We start from the raw sequence: 25,627 nt of genomic DNA on the forward strand, positions 1-25,627 counted from the left end.
GTCACAGGGAGTCTCCTACATGCAGGAAAAAGACCTACACTTCCAGAAGGAGAGAGCAAGCAGACCAGGGAAGGGAGCCATAAAATCCCCACTGTGGCCATCGATTTCAGTTCTCAGTGAAGTCTAGAGGAAGACAGCACTAACCACGTGTCAAAGGTCAGCAGTCACACAGACAGCACTGAAAGGTCCTGCATCCTTCTACAGCACCTGGACACTACCCCTCAGCCTCTAGCTCCACCTCAGAGTCTCCAGAGGGAAATCCAACATGAAGAAAACCCAAACAAAGCTGGGCCTGGTGGACACCTGTAACTCCAAGTTCTCAGTGTTAGGTCTCAAAGAAGCTCAAAACAAATGGCTGGGAGGTAGTTAGCCATTTACCCTGGGTTTGAGACCTAACACTCAAAAGGCCCAGGCAGGAAGGAGCCAAATTCAAAGTCAGTCTAAGTAATTTAGCAAGACCCCCATATCCCAAAATTAAATAATAATAATAATAATAATAATAGACAGGAAGAAGGGTGGGGATGTAGATTCATGGAGAGTGCTTACCGAACAAGCTTGAGAAACTAGATGTGGTCCCTGACAGGAAAGAAGGAAGGAAGGAAGGAAGGAGGGAAGGAAGGAAGGAAGGAAGGAAGGAAGGAAGGAAGGAAGGAAGGAAGGAAGAAAGGAAGGAAGGAAGGAAGGAAGGAAGAAAGAAAGAAAGAAAGAAAGAAAGAAAGAAAGAAAGAAAGAAAGAAAGAAAGAAAGAAAGAAGGAAGGAAGGAAGGAAAGAAGGAAAGAAGGAAAAGAAAGAAAGCCAGAGATGAAGCCATACAGTAAAAGGAAGAAGAAAACCTAGAATTTTATACCAGTTAGGAGCGCCTCCATAGTCTGTCATTCATAATTTACAGAAAGCCAACTTCGTGTACCCAACTCTCACGAAGAGAGGGATGCTTACAATTCAGTCTGTCTGATACAACTCAAGAATATGTCGAGACACTTCCAGAATCTTCTGTCCATCAATTCATTCAGGGCTCGATGACATTGCAGGATTTAGAATTATAGGCTCAAATGATCTAAAGAGCATTGGACACAGAGCTGGAGAACCCCAGAGCCAGGATTCCAAGCAGATGCCAGGCTAAGCAGAGCATAAAAGGATCCAAGAACCTTGGACACTGGACATAGACCTAGGACATTCCAAATTGACACCAGGGGAATTCTCTGTACCAACAGGAATCCATTCCAGATACATATCTGTCCCAAACAAAATATACAAGGGTAATTTTATACATTATCACCACATATGCTTGCAGAGCAGGCAAAACTAGGCGTGGGGACAGAAGTGTAAGGCTGGTCTCCTAAGAATGGAGGGTGTAAGAGAACCATCTAGAATGTAAGAAATATTCCAGACACTGAGCCACAGGGTGGTCACATAGTTGTGTCTACCTTGTGAATCAAACCAAGCTGTATGTTTTAAATGTATGTACACACACATATAATGAAACACACACAACTTGAAAGCCCCCCTCCTTCCAGAAAAACATGCAAGTTTTAAAAACAAGTTTGGTAATGCCTGACATAAATAGAAGCCTTTCCCCTGAGGAGTCGTCTCTGCTCGGTTTTGTCTACAGTTGGAATCTTTATGTCTGAGATCTTACATCTCTAGTCCTCATCGTCTTTCGCGTTTGTGGGAACAGGCGATTTTCACTCTCTGTGGATGTGGGTTGTTTCTCATTTGCCTCCTGCCACTAGAAAGGAACTCTGAGGGATGGGGTCTGGGCTGTGTTTCCAGGGCCTTCCAGGAAGTCGGTCCAGGAGAGAGACTCAGTAGACAGCTGCCAGGCAAATGAACCAACCTTGATAGTTCAGGTGATAGAGCTTTCCTCTCTGTACAAGGTCCGAGGCTGGGAGCGGAGTGTGAACAGTTAGTAGGTGTGAGGAGTAGGAACTGGACTGGTGGCTCAGTGGGTAAGAGTGCTTGCCGCACAAACCTGAGGATCTGAGTTCAGATCCCGGCACCCCTGTAAAAAAACGAGGCATGGCCATGTGTACACTTGTCACCATGGGGAACAGGACAGAAGGATGGCTGGGCTTGCTGGTTATTTGCCTAGCTCCAGGTTTGGTGAGGGACCCTGCCTCAAAAGAAAAGTCAAGGGTCATACGCAGGACACCTGATATATCCTCCTTAGGCCTCTACACATGCAGAGATGTGTGTACACGTACACATGTGCATGCACACACAATCACCCACACTCAGGAAAATACAGAGAGTAAATAGAACTTTAAAGGTGCTCAGAATGCGAGGCTTTTTTGCCCCAGGATAGAGTGACAGAATTAACCTAAAGAGATCAGACCTTCCCAATAACCATAGTCTACGCCAAAGATACAGTGTAGGTGACATTCTAGTTACCTGCCCAATGTACAGATGAACGCTTAGAAACAAACCAGAATACAGACCTAGAAGGAAGCGTCCTGCTTGGTTCCTTTCACTCTCCAGGCACATTGTCCTGCTGAGAAGGACATCTGGGTCAGAACAGCAAGACAAGGAGAAGGCAACCCGTGTCCTGAGGAGAGCCACGAAGCTTGCAGTTTGCATGGGCTCGAGGGGTTAAGTTCAGGCGCTGTCAGGAGCAAAGGGAACTTGTGGGACTTGGGCAGCCTCAAAGGAAACCTAACTTTGTCAGAGAACATTTCTCTGGTAAGCCCGGGGTCTAGCCCCGCAGCGTTTAGGATGGGGGTGTAAGACCTGTGGGCAGGGCCAGAACAAGGGAGCAGAGCTGTGTACACAGGAGGGTTAAGGTCAGAGCCACCTGCAACTGAAAAACAGTCTTGGGAGAAAGTGAGCGTGCAGTAGGGGTCAATGGTTGAAGTCTGGTCCAACTTCAGGAAGCTAGACTCTGGGATGTTAGAACCCAGCTCCAAATCTCCCTGCCACGTATCTACCCCACAACACGGGTGTGGTTGGAGAAAAGCATGTGTGGTGGGAGAAGGGTTTCCCTGGGGAAGAACAGAGGGTAGGGAAAAGGCAAGATTGTTCAGAATCTCGAAACACTTGAGAAGGGACACAGCACTGATGGCAAGAGCAATGGGAACCTTCAAGGATGGAAGTGGCCTAAAGTGTAAGAAGTGCCAATCTGGTCGTCATGTTGAGAACACACTGGGAGGGTAAAGCTTGAGTCGAGGCAGATGGGGTTGGGGGTGCTGAAGGCAGTGTGTGTGTGTGTGTGTGTGTGTGTGTGTGTGTGTGTGTGTGTGTGTAGGTGGAGACAGGTGTCATGAGCCCACAATCCCAGGAGAAGAAACTGAAGATCCTGCCTGAGCAACTGCATGGGCTGAGGCTAGGCCCCAGGGCATAAAGAGGGGTGAGGCTGGACCTATCACTGGCATAGAACTCTGAAGAACTTCAAAAGCAAGATTGGGATTTAGAGCTTTCCCCTGTCTGAGTTGGGGCACCATCAAAGGCGTTTTTATTTATTTCTTCATCAAAGAGCCTTGAGCAAGAGGATCTGACACTGCGGTGAGATTTATGTGTTCATCAGATCCCTGCGGCAGCTGGTGTGGAGGACGGATTGAAGGGGCGAGACCCACCGGTGGCAGGAAGATGCCTTCAGGAGGAGGCTGCCATAATGGTCCACACGCAAGGTGGTGAGGCCCCAAGGGGGGCCCGCCACCCTGGCACCCTGGGGGTGGCTGGGCCTCTGCTTGTCCCAGGTTTGTCCTCTTCATGGGGCCCTGGGCAGCTGCAGAGGGCTCGAGTGGGCCCCAGCTCTGATGCTCTGAGCAGAAAATAGGATGAGGGCAGCCAAAAGGCCTCAAGGCTGTTTATCCGGACAAGAGATGCCTCAGCGTGGATTTATGACTGAAAGGTTACTGGGGGGAGGAAGTGGGGAACCAGCTGTCCCCCATCCCCGTAAAAGTCTATGTAAGGGACTGTGGACCCATCTGCAGCGAGAGGGGCAAGGGTGGACACATGAGGAATAATGTCCTGCCAGCACTGGAGGATGAAGGAACGCTGTAATGGTTGTACAAATCAACTCTCATTAAAGTCAGGGAAACTGAGGCACAGAAGGAGAGGCAGGTCTTTGTGCCACTATCACCCAGTAGTCTAACCTTAAGCTTCTAAGAAAGACTCTAGGGTCTAAAGAATGAATACCTCTCAGAGCACTTATGAGGATCCTCCAAGCCACCCCAGTAAGAATTCTGGGACGTGGTCACCCCAGTAAAAGAAAAAAGGGTGTGTGCAGGTGTGTGGTGCTAAGGGTCTCTAACTCTCAGCACTTCCTCTGTTCTGGGTTCTGACCTGCTCATACAGGAGGTCAGCCATTGCTGTAGTTCCACAATGTCTTTATAGTGTTCTCTGTCCCTCTGGCCTCAGTACTGAGCTGACTGTTTTGGACAATGGATGGGAGGGCTTGGTATCTTCCGAGGGTCTTGGTCTTTCCATGTTACCCGTTCCTCTCTGCCCTCTGAGGACATTCTCCTGGCCTTTGCCTCTGTCTCCCTGAGGCTCAGCTGAGCCTGTTCCACCACCCACCCCCAGGGGCTGGTTGAGCAGTTCCACGCAGACAACGCCTGGGCCCTGGGCCCAGGCTGGAACAGGTGGCACCTGCTGTGCATCTATCTATAGCTCTCCTGTCCTTCAGTTGTTCCCAGCTTCAAACAATGGCTGGTCTCTGAATTATAGACACCCCCACCAGGCCTGCTGAAGTGGGTCCCGGAGGGGATGAGAGGAGGCTCCCCGGAGGCTACACGGTGACCTCACAGGCAGCCACTTCTGTGGATCCCATCTTCTATCTTTCACTTGAGTGCCTAGCTCCAAGACTGGAGAGCGGGAAGACTCGGGGTAAGGGAACTCGGCAATGTCTGAACAGCAGACTTGAACATGATGTGAGACATGTGGGTTTCCCTATCTTTAGCCTTAGCTGACAGGCACTTAGGAGTGCTGGGGTGCCAGTCCCACGAGGGCAGAGACCTGGCCTTTTAGATAGTCTACTAAATTCCAGTTCAGCTGGGCGCCTGGTAACTAACTGTTCAGTATGTATTTCTTACCTTGGCCCTTAGAAATAGAGGCTTGTAGCAATGACTCAGACTTAGGAGGAAGAACGCCTTGGGTTTGAACCCTGTCTGTCAGTTACCAGCCGTGGCACCTTGAGTACTCACTTAAGCCTGGAACAGCAGCGCCGTAGATCCTGAAGATCTGAAGGGCTGAGACTTGTACTTAGTCTTGGTGGACTCTTGGTGTGTCACTAAGAGAGCATTAAGGAAGTGAGGAGTTTGGGATATATACGCTCAGTGGTAGAGCGCCTGCTTAGCACGCACAGGCCCTAGACTCCATCCCCAGCACTGGGAAAAACAAACAAAGGATGTAGAGACAGACTGTGTGTGTCAGGGAGGCTGGTGACCGTGGCTCTATCTGTGGATAGACTAGTCCCTCGGGACACTGATGAGAACAGTTGATGGGGCCAGGGAGAGAAACTGGTTTATTTCCTTTTTAATACCTTTTGAATTTTCAATCACGCATGTATATTATGAGGGCCATTTTAAAGCAGCTACTAAGTTATAAGTAAAGATCTCCTCCTATAATGTGGGAGGAGACCTGGGTGTGGACAAGCCCCTGCACTGTCAACCTGGGTCTGAGCCCCGGGGAACCCACTTTCCTCCAGCCCAGAGGGGACAAGTGTGTCCACTCAAAACCTTCCCAGAGCAAAGAGCAAGCCAGAGGGAGGATCCCAGCCTCCATGCCAAGCATCAGGGATGGACAGGGAGGCAGAGGCCCCTGTTCTCCCTAGCCCTAGCCTCTGATCTTTACCTCAGACTATTCTTAGAAGCCAGATAAAGCCAGCAGTTGCTGCTGCTCATATCAGCTTCCAGCCTGAGGGGCCCATTCCTGGGAACTCCCCACCCACGAGAGAGGCCAGATCCCGACCCCACCCCTGTGCATATGACCTCCCTGCTAGGTATGCACATCCTGCTGGCTCTGCCCTCTGATCTGCTCTAGTCACAAATACACAGACATCTCAGAGGACCAAGGTGACGGGTCCCTCTGTCACTCCCCTTGCCCAGCAGCTAGAAGTAATAAGGGCTAAAGAGTGTCCCCAAAGCAGCTATATCCCCAGTGTACACTGATCTACCCAGCTTGGCCCAACACTAGGCTCCAAAACACTTAGGTAGGAATATGAATGAAGGGATATGGGGTAGCCAGAGATTCTGGGAGAAGAAAGAGGAGCGACAGCGCCAGGGAGGGGCCAGAGAGCCAGGGCAGAGGGGGAGGGAGGAAACCAGTAATTAGGAGGTTTGGGGAAGAAACGGCAGAAGAGGGTCACCGGCCAGCTTTCCATGTGACCTTGCACAGATCCATTCTTAGAGCTCCAGCATCCATCATGAAGGGGACATAACTTTATGTGTACTGAGTTGTTATGAGACTTCAATTAGTCCGAGCCTGTGTCTGTCCTGCGGGATGCGGGATGCCGACACGGCGTTCACTCCTACACAGCAGGCAATGTTTCTTTTTAATCTGAATGCCTGAAAGGGTTACTCTTGGAAAAGTTAGGCCTCCCTCAAATCTTTGTTCTGTCACTTAGAACACCTCGCTTCACCTCTGAGACTCATGTCCCTTCTCTGCAGAACAAATATACACAGAGAACCCAACTTAAGTTGCTGTCGAGAAGTAGCCAAACAGTGCTTGCCCTGAGGTGGACTCGCTGAGATGGTGGCTCTGGCTGTGGATATTGAGGTTCTGTGGGAGGGAAACCTTGAGCCTGCCACTCTGGGGACAGAACTTAGGATGGTGCCCAGGTCGGTTAACATTTTGCAAGAGTAAGGGGGCCAACACAGGAGAGGGACATCCCAGGATCTTACAGGACCACACGGCAGCCCACATCCTGAATCAAAGACTAGGTCCCTGCTTTGGATCTTGGGACCAGGATGACTAGTCGAGACTGGCTACTTAATTCAAGGTATCGGCACTGTCTGATACCTCCAGGCTAGTATTTGGCCCAGCCCTAAGGTTCCCCAGACTGGGGAGGGAGGCAACTCCAAGATAGTTAATAAGTGACCCAGGGCTAGCCAGGAAGGGACTTAGCCCCATCTGGTGGAGTGAGAATGAAGAAAGAACATCCATCCATCCATCCACCCATCCATCCATCCATCCATCCATCCATCCATCCATCCATCCATCCTCTGTAAAAGGCTAAGCAGAAGTGGATGGGGTGGGCAAGCTGTGGCTTTGCCATTGTTCTGTGCTCATGATCAGTAAGTTTGGGAGCTAAGGAGCAGAAAGACTCTCAAACTGGGGACCCTGGCTGAAGGTGCTGCAGCCTTATCCTGAGTATCCAGAGGGCGACGCTATGCTACCTCAGCCCCGCATCTCTTATGAAGTTGGACCTCATCAATTCAGAGTCAGGAGGTCTCCTCAAGCAGAGCTCTCCAAGTTTTTATGGCTTAAATTTCTTTTTCTATTTTAAAATATTTTTTGTAGCACTGGGGATTGAACCCATAGCATATGGTAGCCAAGCCATCTGCCCCTGAACTACACTTCCTGCCGGGTTACATTTAATTTTTTTATTTTCTTTTTTATTTTTGTATAATTATATGCAGTTGTTAAAAAATAGAGAATGCCAGTTGTGGCTGTTCATGCCTGTAATGCTAGCACTTAGGAGACTGGGGCGAGAGGACTCTGCAGTGAGTTTGAGGCTATTGTGTGCAGCAGCATCGTGAATTTCAGGCCAGCCTGAGACACATTGCCCTGTATCCACATTGATTGAGATATGATCGACTCATTTAGATTTTCCTAGCAATTTTTTGTTTATTCCGTGTCTCACTATTAATCATAGGCCTGGAACTCAAGAGATCCACCTGTCTCTAAGTGCTGGAGTTAAAGGTGTGCCACCATGCCTGGCATGTACCCCAACATTTTAAGTTATAACACTTGTTGCCAGCCTTGCTCATGAGATCTTCCCTAGAAGATCAGGACAATCTTAAGACCTTGGAACAAGCAGAGCTCAGGCTGGGTCACCAGCATCTGGCATAGGCCTGGGAACCAGAGCAGAATGGCAATGTCCACTGGAGTGGGCACCTACTTCCAAGAACTGTCTTCTCTATGGGCCTCTTGTTACATTCCCCACTGTGGCCTCCCCTCTAGATCCAGCAAAAGATTGAGCCCTGTTTCTCCCCCACCCCAGCCTGGGCAAGCGTCCTCTTTCTTTGTTCTTTTGGGCCAGGCTAACACGACAGTGCTGGAGTCTGGCTGTCTGTGTGTAAACACCAATTACCCTGTCTCTGAGACAGCAGCTGTTCCCTAAGAATTAAATAAGATACTGCACACCTTTTAAAGAGAACGAAGCCGGGCGTGGTGGCGCACGCCTTTAATCCCAGCACTCGGGAGGCAGAGGCAGGCGGATTTCTGAGTTCGAGGCCAGCCTGGTCTACAAAGTGTTCCAGGACAGCCAAGGCTATACAGAGAAACCCTGTCTCGAAAAACCAAAAAAAAAAAGAGAACGAACAGAACACCAACTCATTGCTCATACCGAGTATCCGATGTGCGGTAATCACTTTTCTCATCACTACCATCTCTATTTCGGGAGAACAAGAAATGAAAGCACGTTACTCACCATTGCAGAGGTCACCGAGGGGAAAGGTCATGCCCAAGACTGTGGGTGCCTCGGGCATCTCCTTGGTTTCCTCCTTGGTTTCATGGTCTCTGTGGCTCCTTCTCTCTCAGAGCTTTAGATCCCATCCTCCATAGGTCTCAAGGTGACCAGAGGGCTTTTCCCTGTTGTCATCATCACTTCCTTACTATTCTCCAGCTTCACTGTCTCCCTCTGCATGGCCAAGAGTCTAGACACAGAGACCAGCCAAGCTCCAACCACAGCAGAGTAAAGTGTTCCTTCCCAATGGGCTTCTAAGCAACCATGGAACTAACCAAGAAGATATAATGGACAATAGTTATCAAGCTGGGAAGCCACAGTGAGCTGTCACTCCTCACCCAGTAGATAATAATAATAATAATAATAAATAATAATAATAATAACAATAAACAATGGACAATTCTGAGACCCAGTGTCCTAGTTAGCTTCTCTGTTGCTGTGGTTACACTGACCCCAAGCAACTTGGAAAGAAAGGGTTTATTTGGTTTGCCTGTTGCCATCCACTGAGGGAAGTCAAAGTGGGAAGTCAGAGCGGGAACCTGGAGGCAGATGATGCAGGGGATATGGACGGGTGCTGCTTACTGGCTTGCTCCTCCTCATCTACTCAGCCTGCTTTCTTATAGCACCCAGGACCACACAACACACAATGGGCTGGGCCTTCCCCATCAATTACTAATAAAGAAAATGCCCTACAGACATGCCTACAGCTTGATTTTATGGGAGCAATTTCTTAGTGGCAGCTTCCTCCTCTGCTGTGACTCTAGCCTGTGTCAAGTTGACAGCGCTCAGTCCACCATCCATGGAAGCCCATCCAGGAACTGAAATAGAGACCACAGAGGAACCCTGCTTTGGAGAAAGTTCAGCTACCTTTCTAACATGGCCAGGCCCACCTGCCAAAGGATGCTATTGCCTACAGTGGGCTGGATCAGTTAGCAATCAAGAAAATCCTGCATAGACGTGCTCACAAGCCTTCCAATGGAGGCAATTCTTCAGTTACTGTTCCCTCTCCCCAGGTGTGCCAAGCTGACAACCAAAATTAGCCATGACACTGGGGGAGGAGGCAGAACAAACATAAGGCCGATTTACTACTGGAAGAAGTGAAACTCAGTAAAAAGCCCACTAGAGAGGAAACAAATTAATGTCATCTAATAAAGGAAAAACTGCCCCTTAACACATTAGGAGGCACTTAGCAAGAATGTGTTCTGTTTGTAATAGAAAACCACTACAGCCGACTCTAAGTTGTATTCTCAGGAGAATGAGACAGGAAAAGTGTGCATGTATCACCATTCAGGGTCTCTTTCTCTGTGAAGACTTTTTTTTTTTTAAGTTAACTTATTCATCTTATATAAGTGAGTACACTGTCACTCTCTTCAGACACACCACAAGAGGGCATCGGATCCCATTACAGATGGTTGTGAGCCTCCATGTGGTTGCTGGGAATTGAACTCAGGACCTTTGGAAGAGCAAACAGTGCTCTTAACCACTAAGGCATCTCTCCAGTCCCCATCTCTGTAGACTTAACTGTCCTAAAACTCACTCTGTTGACCAGGCTGGCTTTGAACTCACAGAGCTCTGCCTGTCTCTGCCTCCTGACTGCTGGGACTAAAAGCTTGTGCCTGGCATACCTATTTATATCAGAGACAGGATCTCAAAAGTAATATCAAGACAAGCATCAAACACACTTGGCAAACCGGGTAAGGCTCTAAATTGTAGCAATTCTCCTGCCTCAGCTTCTGGAGTACTAGGTATGGGTGTGGGCTACCACTGCTGGCTAAAACGTGGCATTTTAATGCAATGAAGTTCACTGGGCAGTGAAAAGGAATGAGCTTAAGTGACCTCATTAAAGCGAATAGCTCCCAGACAGAGCGCTGAATGAAAAAAAGCAAGCTGCACACAAAATCATGGACTACATTACCACATTCCATTAAGTCTAAATTCCATGAGAAGACAGTACCACATATTGGTTAGAAATATCTACTGAAATGCACAGGACTTCTATATGGTATTAAATGTTAAACCAAATAAATGAGCCAAATACTTAATCCTAAGACCTAAAACAATGAAACTCTTAGAAGAAAGCCCAGGAGAAAACTCATGAGGATCTTAGATTCCGTGATGTCTTCTTAGAGACAGAGGTTCAGTGGGCAGATGGCCCATGCCAGCAATCACGGCACTCAGTGTCAGGCAGGCCTGTGACTGTGGTCAGCCTGAGCTACACGGAAAACTATTCTCAACCCAGGGGTGGTGATGCACACCTTTAATCTGTGGTGATCCCAGCAGATTAGGGGCAAAGACAGGCAGATCTCTGCGAGTTTGAGGCTAGCTTGGTCTACAAATCAAGTTCCAGGATAGCCAGGGTTAACACAGGGAAAACTTAGTTGTCTTAAAAGAACAACTAGCCAAACAACAACAACATTCTAAAAAAAATAATAATAATAGAGACAACACTCAAAACACAACTGACTAAAGAGAAAACATAAGTGCATCTTAGAAACCAAAAGTTTGTTTAAAACTATTTGTCCTTCAAAAGGCAGTAGGAGCCGGGTGGTGGTGGCACATGCCTTTAATCCCAGCATTTGGGAGGCAGAGGCAGGCGGATTTCTGAGTTCGAGGCCAGCCTGGTCTACAGAGTGAGTTCCAGGACAGCCAGGGCTACACAGAGAAACCCTGTCTGGAAAAACAAAAAGGCAGTAGGAAGAAACTAAAAGCTACAAGCTAGAAGAGACTGTCTGTAAAGCATACATCTAGTAAGAGTCTAGTATCTGGAATATATAAAGAGCTCTTACAACTCAACAGAGAGAAGCAGTTGTATACTCCAAAGATCACAAGAGAGGGAAAAGTGTAGAGAATTGGTTTTCTTTTGGTGTGTGTGTGTGTGTGTGTGTGTGCATTCATGTGTCAGTGGGAATGTGTCACAGTGTGTCAGACTGTAACTCCAGTATTAGTCCTCACCTTCCACCTTGTTGGATGTAGGGTCTCCTGTTTGCCACTGGATACTCCAAGCTATCTGGCCCTTGAACTTCATGTAATTCTCCTGTCTCTGCCTCCTGGCTTGACCCAGGAGCACTGGGATTGGGATGCTACTACTCCCGGCTTTATGTGGGTTTTGGGGATTCGAACTCACACCCTCACCCTTGCATAGACAGCGAATGCATAACAAGCGCCATCTTCACCCAGAGCCATCTTCCCGGGATGTTCTTTGTGTGTTTAGCCAAGGGCTCATTTTGTAGCCCAGGATTCATGGGAATGCTCCTGCCTCAGCTTCCCAGGTGTGAGCTGCTGTACCTGGTGCAAGTGTCTTTTTGAGCAATATCTCATTCTAGAGAAACAGGCGAACTCAGAAACTCACCACTTTCTTCACCCTTTGATTTTGATTAGTGTCTCCTAGTTATTAATAATGGACAATGCTCACTGATCGTTGTTTCTCCTGGTCACATGTCTATTCAGATCTTTTGCATGTGGGCACAGAGGCCAGAAGAGGGTACCCGAGCCACAGGTGGTTGTGAGCTGACCATGTGGGCCCTGAGAACCCAACTCAGATCTTCTGGAAGAGTAGCAAGTGCTCTTAATCCACTGAGAATCTCTCCTGTCCCATTTTTTAGTCCATTTCAGGGCCTGGGATGTGGAGGCAGGAGGATTAAGAGTTCATGGAGCTGAAGACCAGCCTGAGCTACATGACTCAAAGAAAGGACCACAACAAAGATGCTGTTTCACGGACCTAAGATGACTATAACCAGACAGACAGGAACTAGAGAAGACTAGAGCTCATACATTGCTGCTGTTTGGGAAAACAATTGGCACTTCCTTAAAGGGCTAAACAGACAGTTAAGATGTTAAGATGTCAGCAGTTTGCTCCTCAGCGTCTCCTCTACTGGACTATAAGATGAACCGCTCATACAGATGTGTATGTGCAAGACAGCAACATCCAGAAAAGCAAAAACTGAAAAGGGGTGAGGCAGTGGTGCCATGTGCCTTTAATCCCAAAACCTGGGAGACAAAGGCAGGTGGGTCTCTGTGAGTTTTTAGGCCAACCCAGTCTACATAGTGAATTCCAGGCTAGCCAATGCTATACAATGAGACCCTGTCTTCAGGGAGGTAAAATTGTTTACAAAAGGGAAATAGTTCAAACGGCTTAAGCCAATGTACAAAATGGCTTATTTACAAATGTTGCCTGCATGTGTGTGTCATGTATGCATCTGGTGCCTGACAAGACCATAAAAGGGTGTAGAGTCCTCTGGAAATGGAATTAGCTCACTTGTTTTTCTCTGAGAATGGGACAGGGTCTTCTGCAAGAGCAGCCAGCGCTCTTCATCTTGAGTCATCTCTCAACCCCAGGGACAAAGCTCCGATCCAGACTACATCACACTGGCCAAAAAAAGTCCCAAAGGCCACACATGATGATTCCATTCGTAAGAAATGTTCAGGATACAAAAAAAATCATAAAGTTCATTTATTTGAAATTTTTACTACATTTATTTACTTGTATTTGTGCCCATGTAGAAGTCAGAGCACACCTAAGGGAGTCATCTCTCTCCTTCCACCACGCAGGACCTGGGGACGGAACTCGGGTCTTCAGGCTTGGTGACAAAAGGCCATCCGGAGGAGCATCTCACTGGCCTAGTCCTCTCTCCTCTCTGGGATTTTCTTTGCTTGTAAGTGAAATAAGATTTTGTGATAGGTCATAGAGGATTCTGGAGCCTAGAAATAGCCACTTGGTCAGGAGGTGGTGGTGCACACCTTTTTTTATATATATATATATTTTTAACAATTTATTTTATTAATATATGTAAGTACACTGTAGCTGTCTTCAGACACTCCAGAAGAGGGAGTCAGATCTTGTTGTGGATGGTTGTGAGCCACCATGTGGTTACTGGGATTTGAACTCTAGACCTTCGGAAGAGCAGTCGGGTGCTCTTACCCACTGAGCCATCTCACCAGCCCGGTGCACACCTTTAATCCCAACACTAGGGAGGCAGAGGCAGGTGGATTTCTGAGTTTGAGCCCAGCCTGGCCTACAGAGTGAGTTCCAGGACAGCCAGGACTGCACAGAAAAACTCTGTCTCAAAAACAAATGCAGGAGGCAGAGGAGGAGGAGGAAGAGGAAGAGGAGGAGGAAGCTACCTTCCTAACAGTGGTTCTTAGCCTTCCTAATGCTGTGACCCTTTAATACAGTTCCTCATGTTGTGCTGACCCCAACCATAAAATTATTTTCTTTGCTACTTTATTACTGTAATTTTGCTACTGTTGTAAATCTTAATGTAAATATCTGTGTGTTCTGATGGTCTTAGGCCACCGCTGTGAAATGGTGGCTCAGATCCCCCAAAGGGGTCATGGCCCACAGATTGAGAGCCAGTTCTGGTCTTAACAGCAACTGCAAGTGGGCCTATAAGAGTGCAGCTTCTCTATTTGCTCTCAGTAAAATAAGAACAGTAACGTCTCCCTCCCAGGATTACGGTGGGGTGTAAATGAGACAGCACAAAGTGTCAGGGGGAGGTCTGACACACAGTAAATCCTCAACACATGCAAGACTCCAGTTTTGATTCCACAGGCATTTCCTGAGTAGCAAGTCTGGGCCGGGGCTAGAGGCTGGAAGGCAGAGGAATTCCACTCTGAATAGCTGAAGCGGTGGCCCCCAGCCAGGTGGAGAGGTAGACAGACTCATAAACTGTAGTGCCAGGTGGGGCGATGTCATGGCTAAAAAGAGACATCAGCCATGTGTGGGATGCAGACCCTGGGACGGTGGGAGGTGTCCCAATCAAATACCAGACCAAAGCTGGGTGTGGTGTGATGGTACATGCCTGCAATCCCAACACTTGGGAAGTAGAGGCAGGAGCATTAGGAGTTCAAGGGCATCTTCAGCTCTTTAATAAAGTACATGAGACCTGGTCCCAACCTCACTCGCCATAAAGCTAGCTAGAACTTGGAGAGAGGCCTTCAGGGGGCAAACTCAGAGCAGAAAGTCAAAGGCAACCTTGCTTGTCTTTTTCTGCCTAATTCAAATGTTCCCACAAACCCTTCAACATAAAGTCAGCTCAGGGAAGCCTGACCTCACCCCAAGTGTAGAAAGAGGGTCTGAGTGCCGAGCTGTGTGACCTCTAGTAACCGAGGACACCTGAGGACACCTCTTCACGCCTCCACTCCCCAGACCATAACAGTACCGACTCAGAGTTGTCGGAGGAAGGAACTAACCCAGCTCCGAGCAGCTGTGATCAGCTCGATAAAGAGCAGTTACTAGTAAGGAAAAAATAGAGTCCACTCTGGAAGTCAGGCTGTGGGATTCACCAAGGCCAGAGAGCTTGCTTTAATCACAGTGCTAGGTTAGGCAGTCAGAATCTGGACTCACATCTTCAGTCCCAAAGACTCCCTACAACTTCATCTCCATCTGCAGACTCTTCACCAGGTTCTCTGGCGTCTGTTCTATGAATGACAAAGGCGTGAGGCCAGAAAAGCCCTGGGCAAATTCCCTCATCCTGGATTTTTGATTGGAGATGCAATCGTTGTACAGCCTGGATGGCCTTGTGACCCTCCCACTTCAGCCCCCGCCCCCGGAGGTGCTGCAGTTACAGTTGTATCACTGTGGCCAGCTTTTAAAGTCTACATGATAGAGGAAAGTGGGAGCCATGTTAATCTTTTTTGAGAGGATGCTGGAATCAAGCCCTCATTGCATATGCTGAGCCACCACTCTACCCCTGTGATACACACCAAGCCTCCCTACTGGGTTTGGCGATCTTAGATCCTTTCATTTCCCCACGTGGTATACACAAAGCCTTTACCATATATATGAGAGGCAGGGTCTGATGCAGCCTAGGGACGCCTTGAACTCTTGCTCTTCTTGCCTCTACTTTCCAAGTGGTAGGATTACAGGTGTCTACCACCATGCCTGGGGCTGCTTATCAGATCTGGGGCTTCATGCATGCCAGCCAATATTCTACGGATGGAGTTGAGTTGACCCTCAGCCCTAAAGGAACAAAGCAGTTCACGGAGAAGACATTTCCTCTGAAAGGCTGTATGAGGACTCAAGGGCACCTGTGAGGCGCACTTGAAATACCTTCAGGTTTTCACTAATGCCGGCAGCCACCTTTCTTCCTCCCAGATTACTTTAAGTATCTACCAAATACTGAAGATCAGACTTCCAGGCACCGTTCCAGGCTCTGGGGCAGCAGCTCTCAACCTTCCTATCGCTGCAGACCTTTAGTTCTTCATGTTGAGGTGACCCTCAACTATAAAATTATTCCATTGCTACTTCATCACTGTAATGTTGCTACTGTTATGGATCATAATGTAAATAGCTGATATGCAGGATATCTGATATTCGACCTCTGTTTGGGTCACAACCCACAGGCTGAGAACCAACGGTCTAGGGTGTGCTAGCCCAGAGCATGCTGTAAAGCTCCTACCTTTTGGTTAAACGGTGATTTAAAGTCCTGAAACTAGGATTTCCAGAACGACAGTAACCTGCTTCCCAAAATTCCTGCCTTCCCACCTGGCCTGCTGACCCTCAGTGACAGCCCAGGAGTTGCTCATCCTTCTCCTGACACTCCTATCAGCCTCCCCAGCTGCTCCTATCTTGAGCCAAAGAAGGGGGTGCTATCCACTACCTTTGCTTTCTTCTCCCCTTTCTAGTCTGTAAGTGAGCAGTGGCCCTCTGGACTCGTGACCCAGAGGTGCTGGTATTTTCTCAAGTTAAACCTGTTTTGTTGTTGAAGTTGCTTCTCCATCTATTCCTGTCCTGTGGACCTGTCAGGGGGAGTGAACAAGGTAGGTGCTGGGACGTCACATTCAGGAGATGAAATGACAAAGAGAAGTAATTCCATGCACTAATGACTGGTATGAAAAAAAAAAAAACCCTTCACGTGACAGTCAGGGGCGGTGGTGGTGAACATCTGAGTGACAGTGACAGACAGGGGTGGTGGTGGTGACGTCTGAGTGACAGACAAGGAGACAGTTGTGCTAGAATTTAGCAGTAAATCATCCAAGGAGAGGAGCGGGAAGGACGACGATTCCCCGGGATGGCAGGTCCTTCATTCCCTCTTACTATAAACCAGGCCACTTTGGACAAGTTAGGTCACCTCTCAGGCTCAGCTGCCACATCTACAAAACAGAAATGAAGCCACTTCACCTGCCACAATGTGAGGAGACCCAGCCAAAGGGCCATTAACATCTGGGTCCTCCCCAAATGTCACCCACAATCATCCATCTTAGAAGAAAGGAAGCTGTATAGACAGCCCTGGGCCTTGGTGCTTTTGTTTTTATTATAATTTCATTTTTGTTTGTTTTGGTTTTGAGATAAGGTCTAACTAACTCTGGCTGGCCTGGAACTGGTTATGTAAACCAGGCTGGTCTAGAACTCACGGAGATCCTCCTGTCTCTGCCTCCCAAAGGCTGGAATTAAAGGTACAAGCCAGCACTTACTCCCTGCGTACTGTAATTTCACTTAGTACCAGAAATAGCTACCTTTACCTCTGGTTAATACAGTGACTTTTGTCTGTCAGTCCGGGCAGCTGCTTCCTACCTGGTCATGTACAGAAGCAATAAGAAAAAGGTATCAAACCGCAAACATTATTCTGGCAATAACCAGACCACCTCCCTGCCAACTCTGTCCCATTCATACGAGACATCTGGAGGGCTGTCCTTCCTAGACTGGAGAGATACACCTGCTTTATCTAAAGAGTTGGAAGGATTTTGGTCCCTGGGTTAGGCCACTGATTTACAGTCAGTAGAAATTCTCCTTCATAAATCTCTCTTCAATTTGACATCCCCCCTCCCTTTTTTTCCCTTCACAGCGATAGTTTGGAGCCTCACCAACTTACAGCTAACTCTGGACCATGTCTGTCTGTACCTAATATATAGAATGGCGTCTTTTTTCTGCTAAATCTCCAGCCTCAAGGTTTCTTCCTGAGGCCAGCTCTTAACAGCCTGCCCCACACTCTAGAGCCCATCTTTTATTTACACCAAACCAATTAGGAGTTTGCTATCTTAGTTATAATTTCCTAGGGTTTGATCAGATACATTTGATTCATTTCAGGAAATTTTTTTTATCAGAAAGGAACATCCTTTTTTAAGATCAGGTATGTAGTGGCTATTCCTGGTTGTCAACTTGACTATATCTGGAATGAACTACAATCCAGAATTGGAAGGCTCACCTGTGATCCTAATCTGGAAACTGGGAGATAGAAGTTTCTGACCTGGATCTTGGCATGGAGATTTTGAGGCATAGTGGCTATGAATTCCAGAAGATTAAGACAGGGAGACCTCTGAGTTCAAGGTCATCTGGGACAAAGCAAGTCCCAGATCCAGGCACACACTTTTAATCTGGGCCATACCTTCTGCTGGAGACCTACATAAGGACATTGGAATAAGGAAGATTCACTCTTCTTTGCTCTGCTTGCCTTGTGGGACTGAGCTAGATCCTTGGACTGACATTCACAGCTGCTGTTGACCATGTTGGGGAGTTGGGCTACAGACTGTAAGTCATCTACAAATTCCCTCACTATATAGAGACTACCCATAAGTTCTGTGACTAGTGAACCCTGACTAATACAAGATACCTCAGATTTTGAATCAACCTCTCACAGTCTAGGGAAAACAAAGTTAAATTACTGTAGGTTGCCAGAGGATGAGGGGTCTGTATAGAGGGAAGAGGATAATGAACTTGCATATTTACAAACAGCCCCACGGGGCGGCTAAGAGAACTTTTGCTCTGGGTTCCCAGAGGATGCGGCGCTCTCTTCTGCCTTTGAGTGTCCCCATCTCACAGAGTGCCACTAGCTCTAACTCTCTGGGAACTAAGCTAACAGGTAGCATCCCGCCCTGGTAGCCACACCCCAGGCTCTCCCCTAGAGTACCGACGTATTCCTTAAAGCCCAGGTCACTGCTCATGTAATGCCCCTTCCCGGCCGCCGTCCAGTTCCATAAACACAGGTCTCCTTTCCCCACCCCTCCTCTTTAGCCTTGCGGGGCGGTCTGCGCAGGCGCACTGGGTCGTACCGAAGCCCCGCCCCCTGAGCCCGGGTAACGGCGTGCGGAGTTTGAGCTTGGTGAGCAGCTGGACAACGAGCGAGTAAGTCGGGGCTTGGCGACGGCGGCTGGCGAGGGTCAAGTTTCCTTGGGAGGAGAGCGGTGAGGGAGGGGTCTGAGAGCGATTGGAACGCGGCGAGCGGGCAGACGACGCGGTGGCTGGGAACGCGGCGAGCACCGGGAAACTTGTGTCCAGTGAGGGGGTTGTACTGGGCGTGCTGAACCTAGATTTCCAGATCGCCGGCTCCCAGCTCGGACACTCTTAGCGAGGCTAGAGCCAGAGTTCTAGGGAAAATAAACAAGCCGCCATCAAAAAACTGGGAGAGATCAGGACCGAACTTTGGCCAGGGATGGGGAGCGAACGGGGCCCATCACGGGGACAAGACAGGACAAGCGACTGTGTTGTAGCCCGAGGCCCTGAGCCGGCACTCGCCTCGCCCAGGGGATTAAAGTCCAACGGGATTTCTGTGTGGGCGTTTTAAAGTTTTTCGTGATTCATTCACCACTTACTTGTTTAACCTTCAATGAAGTATCAAGGCAAATGCTATTTTTATGATAGAGGTACGAACCTGGACAGAGAAATCCGGCGATGGCTTCCAAAACACAATCAAGAGTTGGGGGTACAGAGGCTGGGGATGTAGCTCAGTGGGAGAACCTTTAAGTCGCGAGGAAAGCGTCATCAGCCAAGATCTGAAAGTAAGAGAGAGAGGCTGGTGTGTCTTAGTCACTTAAGATGCCTTTACTACTCCGAAAGTGCCCAGGAAGAGAAGTGGGTTGGCAGTAGAGGCAGACATGAGGGAATTCAAAGCGCTGCATTTAGTCAGCAGAATCCACAGGACTGGAAGAAATGGGCTGTAGGAGAAACGTGCACGGGAGGCTGGGATGCCAGGGTGAGACTCTTTAGAGGACGAACACCCCAGGGAGCAAGAGGAGTGTTCTAGTTTGAAAACCAGGAAAGAACCTGCTGTGTAAATACAAACTTGAGTGTCACCAGCCAAACAAGTCACAGAACAGTTAAATCTGTAGAAAGGAAAACAAGGGGCCCAGTTAGCATTGTCTAGTTATTACTAGTATAGTGTTTTTGTTCATGAGTATGCATGGACACCCAAACACTGGTGTGTGTGTGTGTGAGAGAGAGAGAGATGCAGATGTGCTGTCAGTGTTTGTATGTGAGGGTGTGTGTGCACATACACGTGGCCCTGAGCATCAGGTGTCTTCCCTGATCACTGCACTTCCTCTCTGCACCTCGGAGTTCTGGGATTATAGCCTGCTCACTATCTGCCCAGAATTTATGTGCATAATTAGGGGTCTGAGCTCTTTACCTGCAGAGCCTCCTCCTTCGCCCTCTACCTTATTTTTTTTAAAGCCAGGGCCTTACTGAACCTGGAGCTCACTCGCATTCACTGACCAGCAAGCTGCAAATGTCCAGCTGTCATGACCTCCCCAGCACTGCAAGTTCAAAGCTAGCCTAGCCTGAGCGCCAGGCCAGCCAGGGCTGTGTCTCCAACAGCAGGTCAGCTAACAAGTTTATTACTTCTTTTCCTGGTCAGGATCTTGCTTTGTCACCCAGGCTGGCCTCCAACTCAGCAATCCTCCACTCAGCTTCCCAAGCTATGGTCTCACCAGCAGGAGTGACCACACCCAGCTGAACAGTTAACTAATTAAGCGCTCTGCTTTGAAGGCTATGGGGCATGGTGCTGGCTTCAATCCCACTACTGTGTTCCATCTTTTATGGGTGCCAAGGATAGACTTCTCATGTTTGTTTGGCTAGCACCTTACCCACAGAGCCATTGCCTCAGCTGATACAGAGACTTGCTGTGGAGCCTAGGCTAGCCTCAAACTCATGGTTTTCCTGCCTCCACCTCCTGAGTACTGGGATTACAGCCCTGCACCACCATGCCCATCTGTAGTGATTAATGTGTTCTCTTTCTCTGGGTTGCCAGTGCCCAGACGTCTAGCATTCTTGTCAGCCAAGCAGAAGCCCATGGACAGACACCTGTGGGGAGAGGGACTAGTGGAGGTCCAGCTGCTCTAATGTTGGAGCCATAGGTTCTTATTTTGGCCCTGTTCCTGGGTTTCTATACAACCTCTAACAGGCCTCCCACTGCTTGTGGAGTGGGTACAAACAGAACAAGTTCCTAGCCTAGCACTCAGTTATGGGTTCATGGGTTAGGCTTGGTCCCCAGTGTAGTGATTTTGGGTAGTGGTGGGACCCTCAAGAGGTGAGGCCTGTGGGATGTCCCTAGATCACTGAGGAAGCTGCCCTTGGAAGCTATTGAGGTCGATCTTTTGAGGCCCAGTTACTTCTTGGAGGAGTGAGTTGTTATGAGTGAGCCTGAGTCACACACACTGTTTGGTTCCTTCCTACTCACATGCCCACCATTAAAGACTCTCAGCCAGGGAGTCCTCATCAAAGCAGCACCAAGCCCCCTCGGCCTTTAAAGCAGAGAGCTTAATTAGTCAACTGTTCAGCTGGGTGCAGTCGCTCCTGCCTTTGAGACCAATGCTTGGGAGGCTGAGTGGAGGATTGCTGAGTTGGAGGCCAGCCTGAGTGACAAAGCAAGATCCTGACCAGGAAAAGAAGTAATAAACGTGTTAGCTGACCTGCTGTTGGAGACGGTACCTTGCTGTACAGCCCTGGCTGGTCTGGCGCTCAAAATGGAGCTCAGGCTAGCTTTGAACTTGCAGAAATGTTCCTACTTCTGCCGGGATCATAGACAACATACCACCATGCCCAAATAAGAAACCTCCTTATATAGTTACCCAGATTCAGGCCTTTCACCATGGGAACAGGAAACTGACTGCAAAAAGCTCCGAACATGCTGAGAAACCCAACTGATTTTTCTCATTTAGCCCACTGTCCTTGCTTACGGGGGAAGTGAAGGGCACAGACTCAGACTATGTCAGTCTGACTCCAGAGTCGTGTTCTTTCCTATGACTGCTGTCTCCCGGCCTCACCCACAGGACGCCTGTCCAGACTGCCTTGAGATCACATGGTCGTTCTGTCAAAGCGTTGTGCTGAGGCTGGCAGACTTGGGTGAATTATCCAAACCCAGCACATTCATGAGGAGGAGACAGGCTGAAAGGGATGGAGGTTATCTATCATGGTCTAACTCTCTTCCTGAAGACGACTGAGTTGGGCAGCTATGTTTGTTTCTAAGGATTAAATGACAGCAGGGTAGAATAAAAACAGTGAACAGACGTTTCCAGATGTTTTATCCAGATCATCTGAACCCTGAGCCTGCTGCAAAGTGAATATGTTGCTGGACCTCTCAGTGTCTCTGGCCACCATTGAAACAGCTCCTTTACCTTGGGCTGGGCATTGGGTTTTAGGCATTTCTACTTTGATAACATGTTTTGTCTCCCCTTAACCCTCCCCTCCCCTCCTCTCCCCTCCCCTCCTTTTTTCTTTCTTTTCTTTTCTTTTCTTTTCTTTTCTTTTCTTTTCTTTTCTTTTCTTTTCTTTCTTTCTTTCTTTCTTTCTTTCTTTCTCTTTATCAGGGCTTCTCTGTGTGGCGTAGGTTGTCCTGGAACTCACTATGTAGGCCAGGCTAGGCTTAAACTCATAGAGATCTGTCCGCCTCAGCCTCTCAAGTGCTGGACATATACCACCACTCCAGGCTATAATGTGATTTCTTTTTCTTTTTTTCTTTTTCTTTTCTTTTTTTTTTTTTCTTTTTTCTTTTTTTGAGGCAGGGTTTCTCTGTATAGCCCTGGCTGTCCTGGAACTCACTCTGTAGACCAGGCTGGCCTCGAACTCAGAAATCTGCCTACCTCTGCCTCCCAAGTGCTGGGATTAAAGGCATGTGCCACCACTGCCTGGCTATAATGTGATTTCTTAAAAATATTTTCTGGAGCCGGGCGTGGTGGCGCACGCCTTTAATCCCAGCACTCGGGAGGCAGAGGCAGGCGGATTTCTGAGTTCGAGGCCAGCCTGGTCTACAAAGTGAGTTCCAGGACAGCCAGGGCTATACAGAGAAACCCTGTCTCGAAAAACCAAAAAAAAAAAAAAAAAAAAAAAAATATTTTCTGTCCCATTAGCATTATATATTATGGTGGTAAATGTCCACACAAAGATGTAATTGTTTTGTGCTAGTAATTTGGCTCCTGGTGGAGGCTGGAGAGATGGCTTAGCAGTTAAGAGCACTAGCTTCTTTTCCAGAGGTCCTGAGTTCAATTCCCAGCACCCACATGGAGGCTCATAACTGGGAATACAGTGTCAGACTTTCATGCAAACAAAACACAACCAGGTAGACAGATCTCTGAGCTTGAGGCCAACCTGCTCTACAGTGTGAGTTTCAGGACAACCAGGACTATACAGAAAAACAAAACAAAACAAAACAACAACCAACAACCCCCACCCAAAAAAACAAAAACAAAAAACCCTGTCTTGAAAAACCGGAAAAAACAAAAAAGGCTCCTGATTAGTCTAAGGAAGAGATTGAAATTGACCTCATCTGCAATTCATGATATACCATAAAGCTTCCTCCCTTACCTACTTGGTAATTTGTTTGAGATTTACTGAGGTAGGTTGTTGGAATAAGAAAGGAAATTAGAGCCAAGAGAGATGACTCATTTAGTAAAGATGTTTTTGGCAGCATGGCCGATTACCTCAGCTTGATCCTGGAGATCAACATGGTAGGAAGCAAGGACTGATTTGCAGGTTTTCCTCTGACCTCCACCAGGCAGTCCATGGCAACACCCCCCCCCCACAATATATGTAATTAAAAACGTAAAGAAAGGAAATTGACCATTTGCTACAATGGTTTTCATTTTAGAAAAACATTTTTAAATGTAGTGTCAATCCCTTCCACCCATTGCGCCCCTTCAATCATAATCTCTGGGGTGGGGGTCCGTAATATGTATTTTTTTTCCCCAAACACCCAGAATATTAAGCCAGGTTTGGAAACATCTGATTTAGCCTTCTCCACTTACTTCAGAGGTAGGGATCTGCAGTTCTGGGAGGGGAAGTCACTTATTCCAGTCACATGTGGCATTAGCACCTCTTTTCTCCATTGACAAGTTTTAGACCAGAAGCCCAGAGTCCTGGACTCAAACACCATTGTCTAGGAAAAGTCATTTCACTTCTCCTCGCTGTGAGAGTAACGCCATTGCTGTTTTGAGCATCCAAAGAGAATGAGTAGCCATGGGAGCATTTTGTCACTTGATTTATGCACACGCAGGGAGTGGAAGCAGTTTGCCCCCTCTCACAGTTACCCCTCCGTGGTAACTAACTGGTCAGGTCTCACAATGTTGGAAGTAGCCACATTTTGGTGGCTGCTGGGTCCTAGGCCTTCTGTCATCAAGTCCTCTTGTCTGTCACAGGTTGGGATGGCCACCAGCTGGGGCAGCATCTTGCAGGATGAGAAGCAGCTCGAAGAACTGGCAAGGCAGGCCATAGACCGGGCCCTGGCTGAGGGCGTGTTGCTGAGGTCTGCACAGCATCCCAGCTCCTCCGACGTAAGCTTTATCATGGTCCTCTGAGCCCACCCTCCACAATGAGGGTGGCTCCTTTGGGTCAAAGACTGTCTCTTTATTTTATTCAGTAACTAAAATTGATTTCTAAAAGTAAAAAGCAGCATGCTGGAGTAATCACACTAAAATCTGTGGTTTGAAGTATAATTTAGGCAGCTACTTAATTTCCGTAAGGTGTACTGTCTTCCACCGTGTAGACACAGTAAGACTATATAGTTGACTTTGTAGGATAATTAGGAGATAACTCCCAAGAAGTGCTTTGTCCAGGGAACCCACATACACCAAGCACCCTGAATCGTGAATCATGCTGTCTTCTCTGTAGTTGCTTTTCTGTTTGTTTTGGAAATAGAGTCTTAGCATGGAGCCCTAGTTAGCCTAACACTCACTGTGTACATGAAAGGAGCCTTGAACTCAGGGCGCTCCTTCTGTTTTTTCCTACTAAGTGTTCATCAGCAGGTCTGTCTTGGCTTGGGATAACACACACTCTCTCACACACATCTATAATTTAAAATCCAAGTTGAGTCAGGCACAGTGGCTCATACCTTTAATCCTAGCACTTAGAGGGCAGAGGCAGGAGGATCTCTGAGTTGGAGGCCAGCCTGGTCTACAGAGTAAGTTTCAGGACAGCCAGGGCTCAAAAAACAACAACAAACAACAACAAATCCAAGTTGAAACATACCTATTATTCTGTCATGTGTTTTTAAGTTTTGTTTAGCAATCTATTTAAGGAATTAACCTTATGTGAGGGTTAGCTTCCTTTGTCTAATGTTTTGTTTCTGTTTTTGTTTATATTGCCAAGGAATTTAACAAATTAAATGTTGAAAAGTAAAGGCCAAGGACTGGAGAGATAGTTCAGTGGTTAAGAGCACTTACTGCTCCTCCAGAGGTCCTGAGTTCAATTCCCAGCAACCACATGGTGGCTCACATCCATCTGTAATGGGATCTGATGCCCTCTTCTGGTGTGTCTAAGAGAACAATAGTGTACTCGCATATATAAAGTCAGTAAATCTGAAGGAGAAGGAGGAGGAGGAGGAAAAAAATAAAGGCCAAATTTCAGTTCTCATTTAGTTGCTTATTCTACTTGCTCTTAGGCATACTTTCCCCTAATGGTAACACTCAATATTATTGTTTTATGATACAAAGATTAAACACTCATTGGTACATCAAAGGTGTGTGTGCGAGTGCGTACACACACACACACTTTGGCATTTTGAGACAGAGTAGCTCTGTATCAAACTCCTTTTCCTGGGCTCAGTCGCACTTATGAGGCAGGAGGATTGCTTAAAAGCATGAATTTGAGACCAGCTTGACAACATACTGAGATACTTTCTTAAAACAACAACTAACAAAAAACCACCACTATCCTTAATCTGTTTTATTTTTCAACTAGATAATACATTCACATTTATTTTCTCTATTGCTTTTTCTGTTTGTTTTGAGACAGGTTTTTACTGTGTGGTCTACGACAGGGTCAAACCCTCTACTCTCCTGTCTCCGTCTCTGAGTGGCTG

At 47.6% G+C, this 25,627-nt stretch overlaps 1 protein-coding gene and 1 long non-coding RNA gene across 3 annotated transcripts in view; one reads left to right on the plus strand and one right to left on the minus strand.

Moving 5' to 3' along the window:
- Positions 1-18,600: 18,600 nt before the first annotated feature.
- The window catches only part of Gss (glutathione synthetase), a 30,814-nt gene continuing 23,787 nt past the window's right edge, over positions 18,601-25,627 (plus strand). Inside the window, exons 1-2 of one of the 2 annotated variants that reach the window (XM_021156053.3) lie at positions 18,601-18,684; positions 23,967-24,101. In XM_021156053.3, coding sequence (XP_021011712.1) covers positions 23,973-24,101 — 129 coding nt within the window. In that variant the 5' untranslated portion in view covers positions 18,601-18,684; positions 23,967-23,972. The remainder of the gene's footprint in view (positions 18,685-23,966; positions 24,102-25,627) is intronic. The other variant, XM_021156054.3, reaches the window with a different exon arrangement.
- Positions 18,679-20,174, minus strand: LOC147005750 (uncharacterized). The gene is made up of 3 exons (XR_015045925.1): positions 20,050-20,174; positions 19,211-19,331; positions 18,679-18,926 (listed from the first exon to the last, which is right to left on the minus strand). It is a non-coding gene; the product is annotated as an uncharacterized LOC147005750 (long non-coding RNA).

The sequence above is a fragment of the Mus caroli genome, unplaced genomic scaffold (genome assembly GCF_978045245.1).
Source record: "Mus caroli unplaced genomic scaffold, Mus_caroli_1 scaffold_2, whole genome shotgun sequence".
Lineage (NCBI taxonomy): Eukaryota > Metazoa > Chordata > Mammalia > Rodentia > Muridae > Mus > Mus caroli.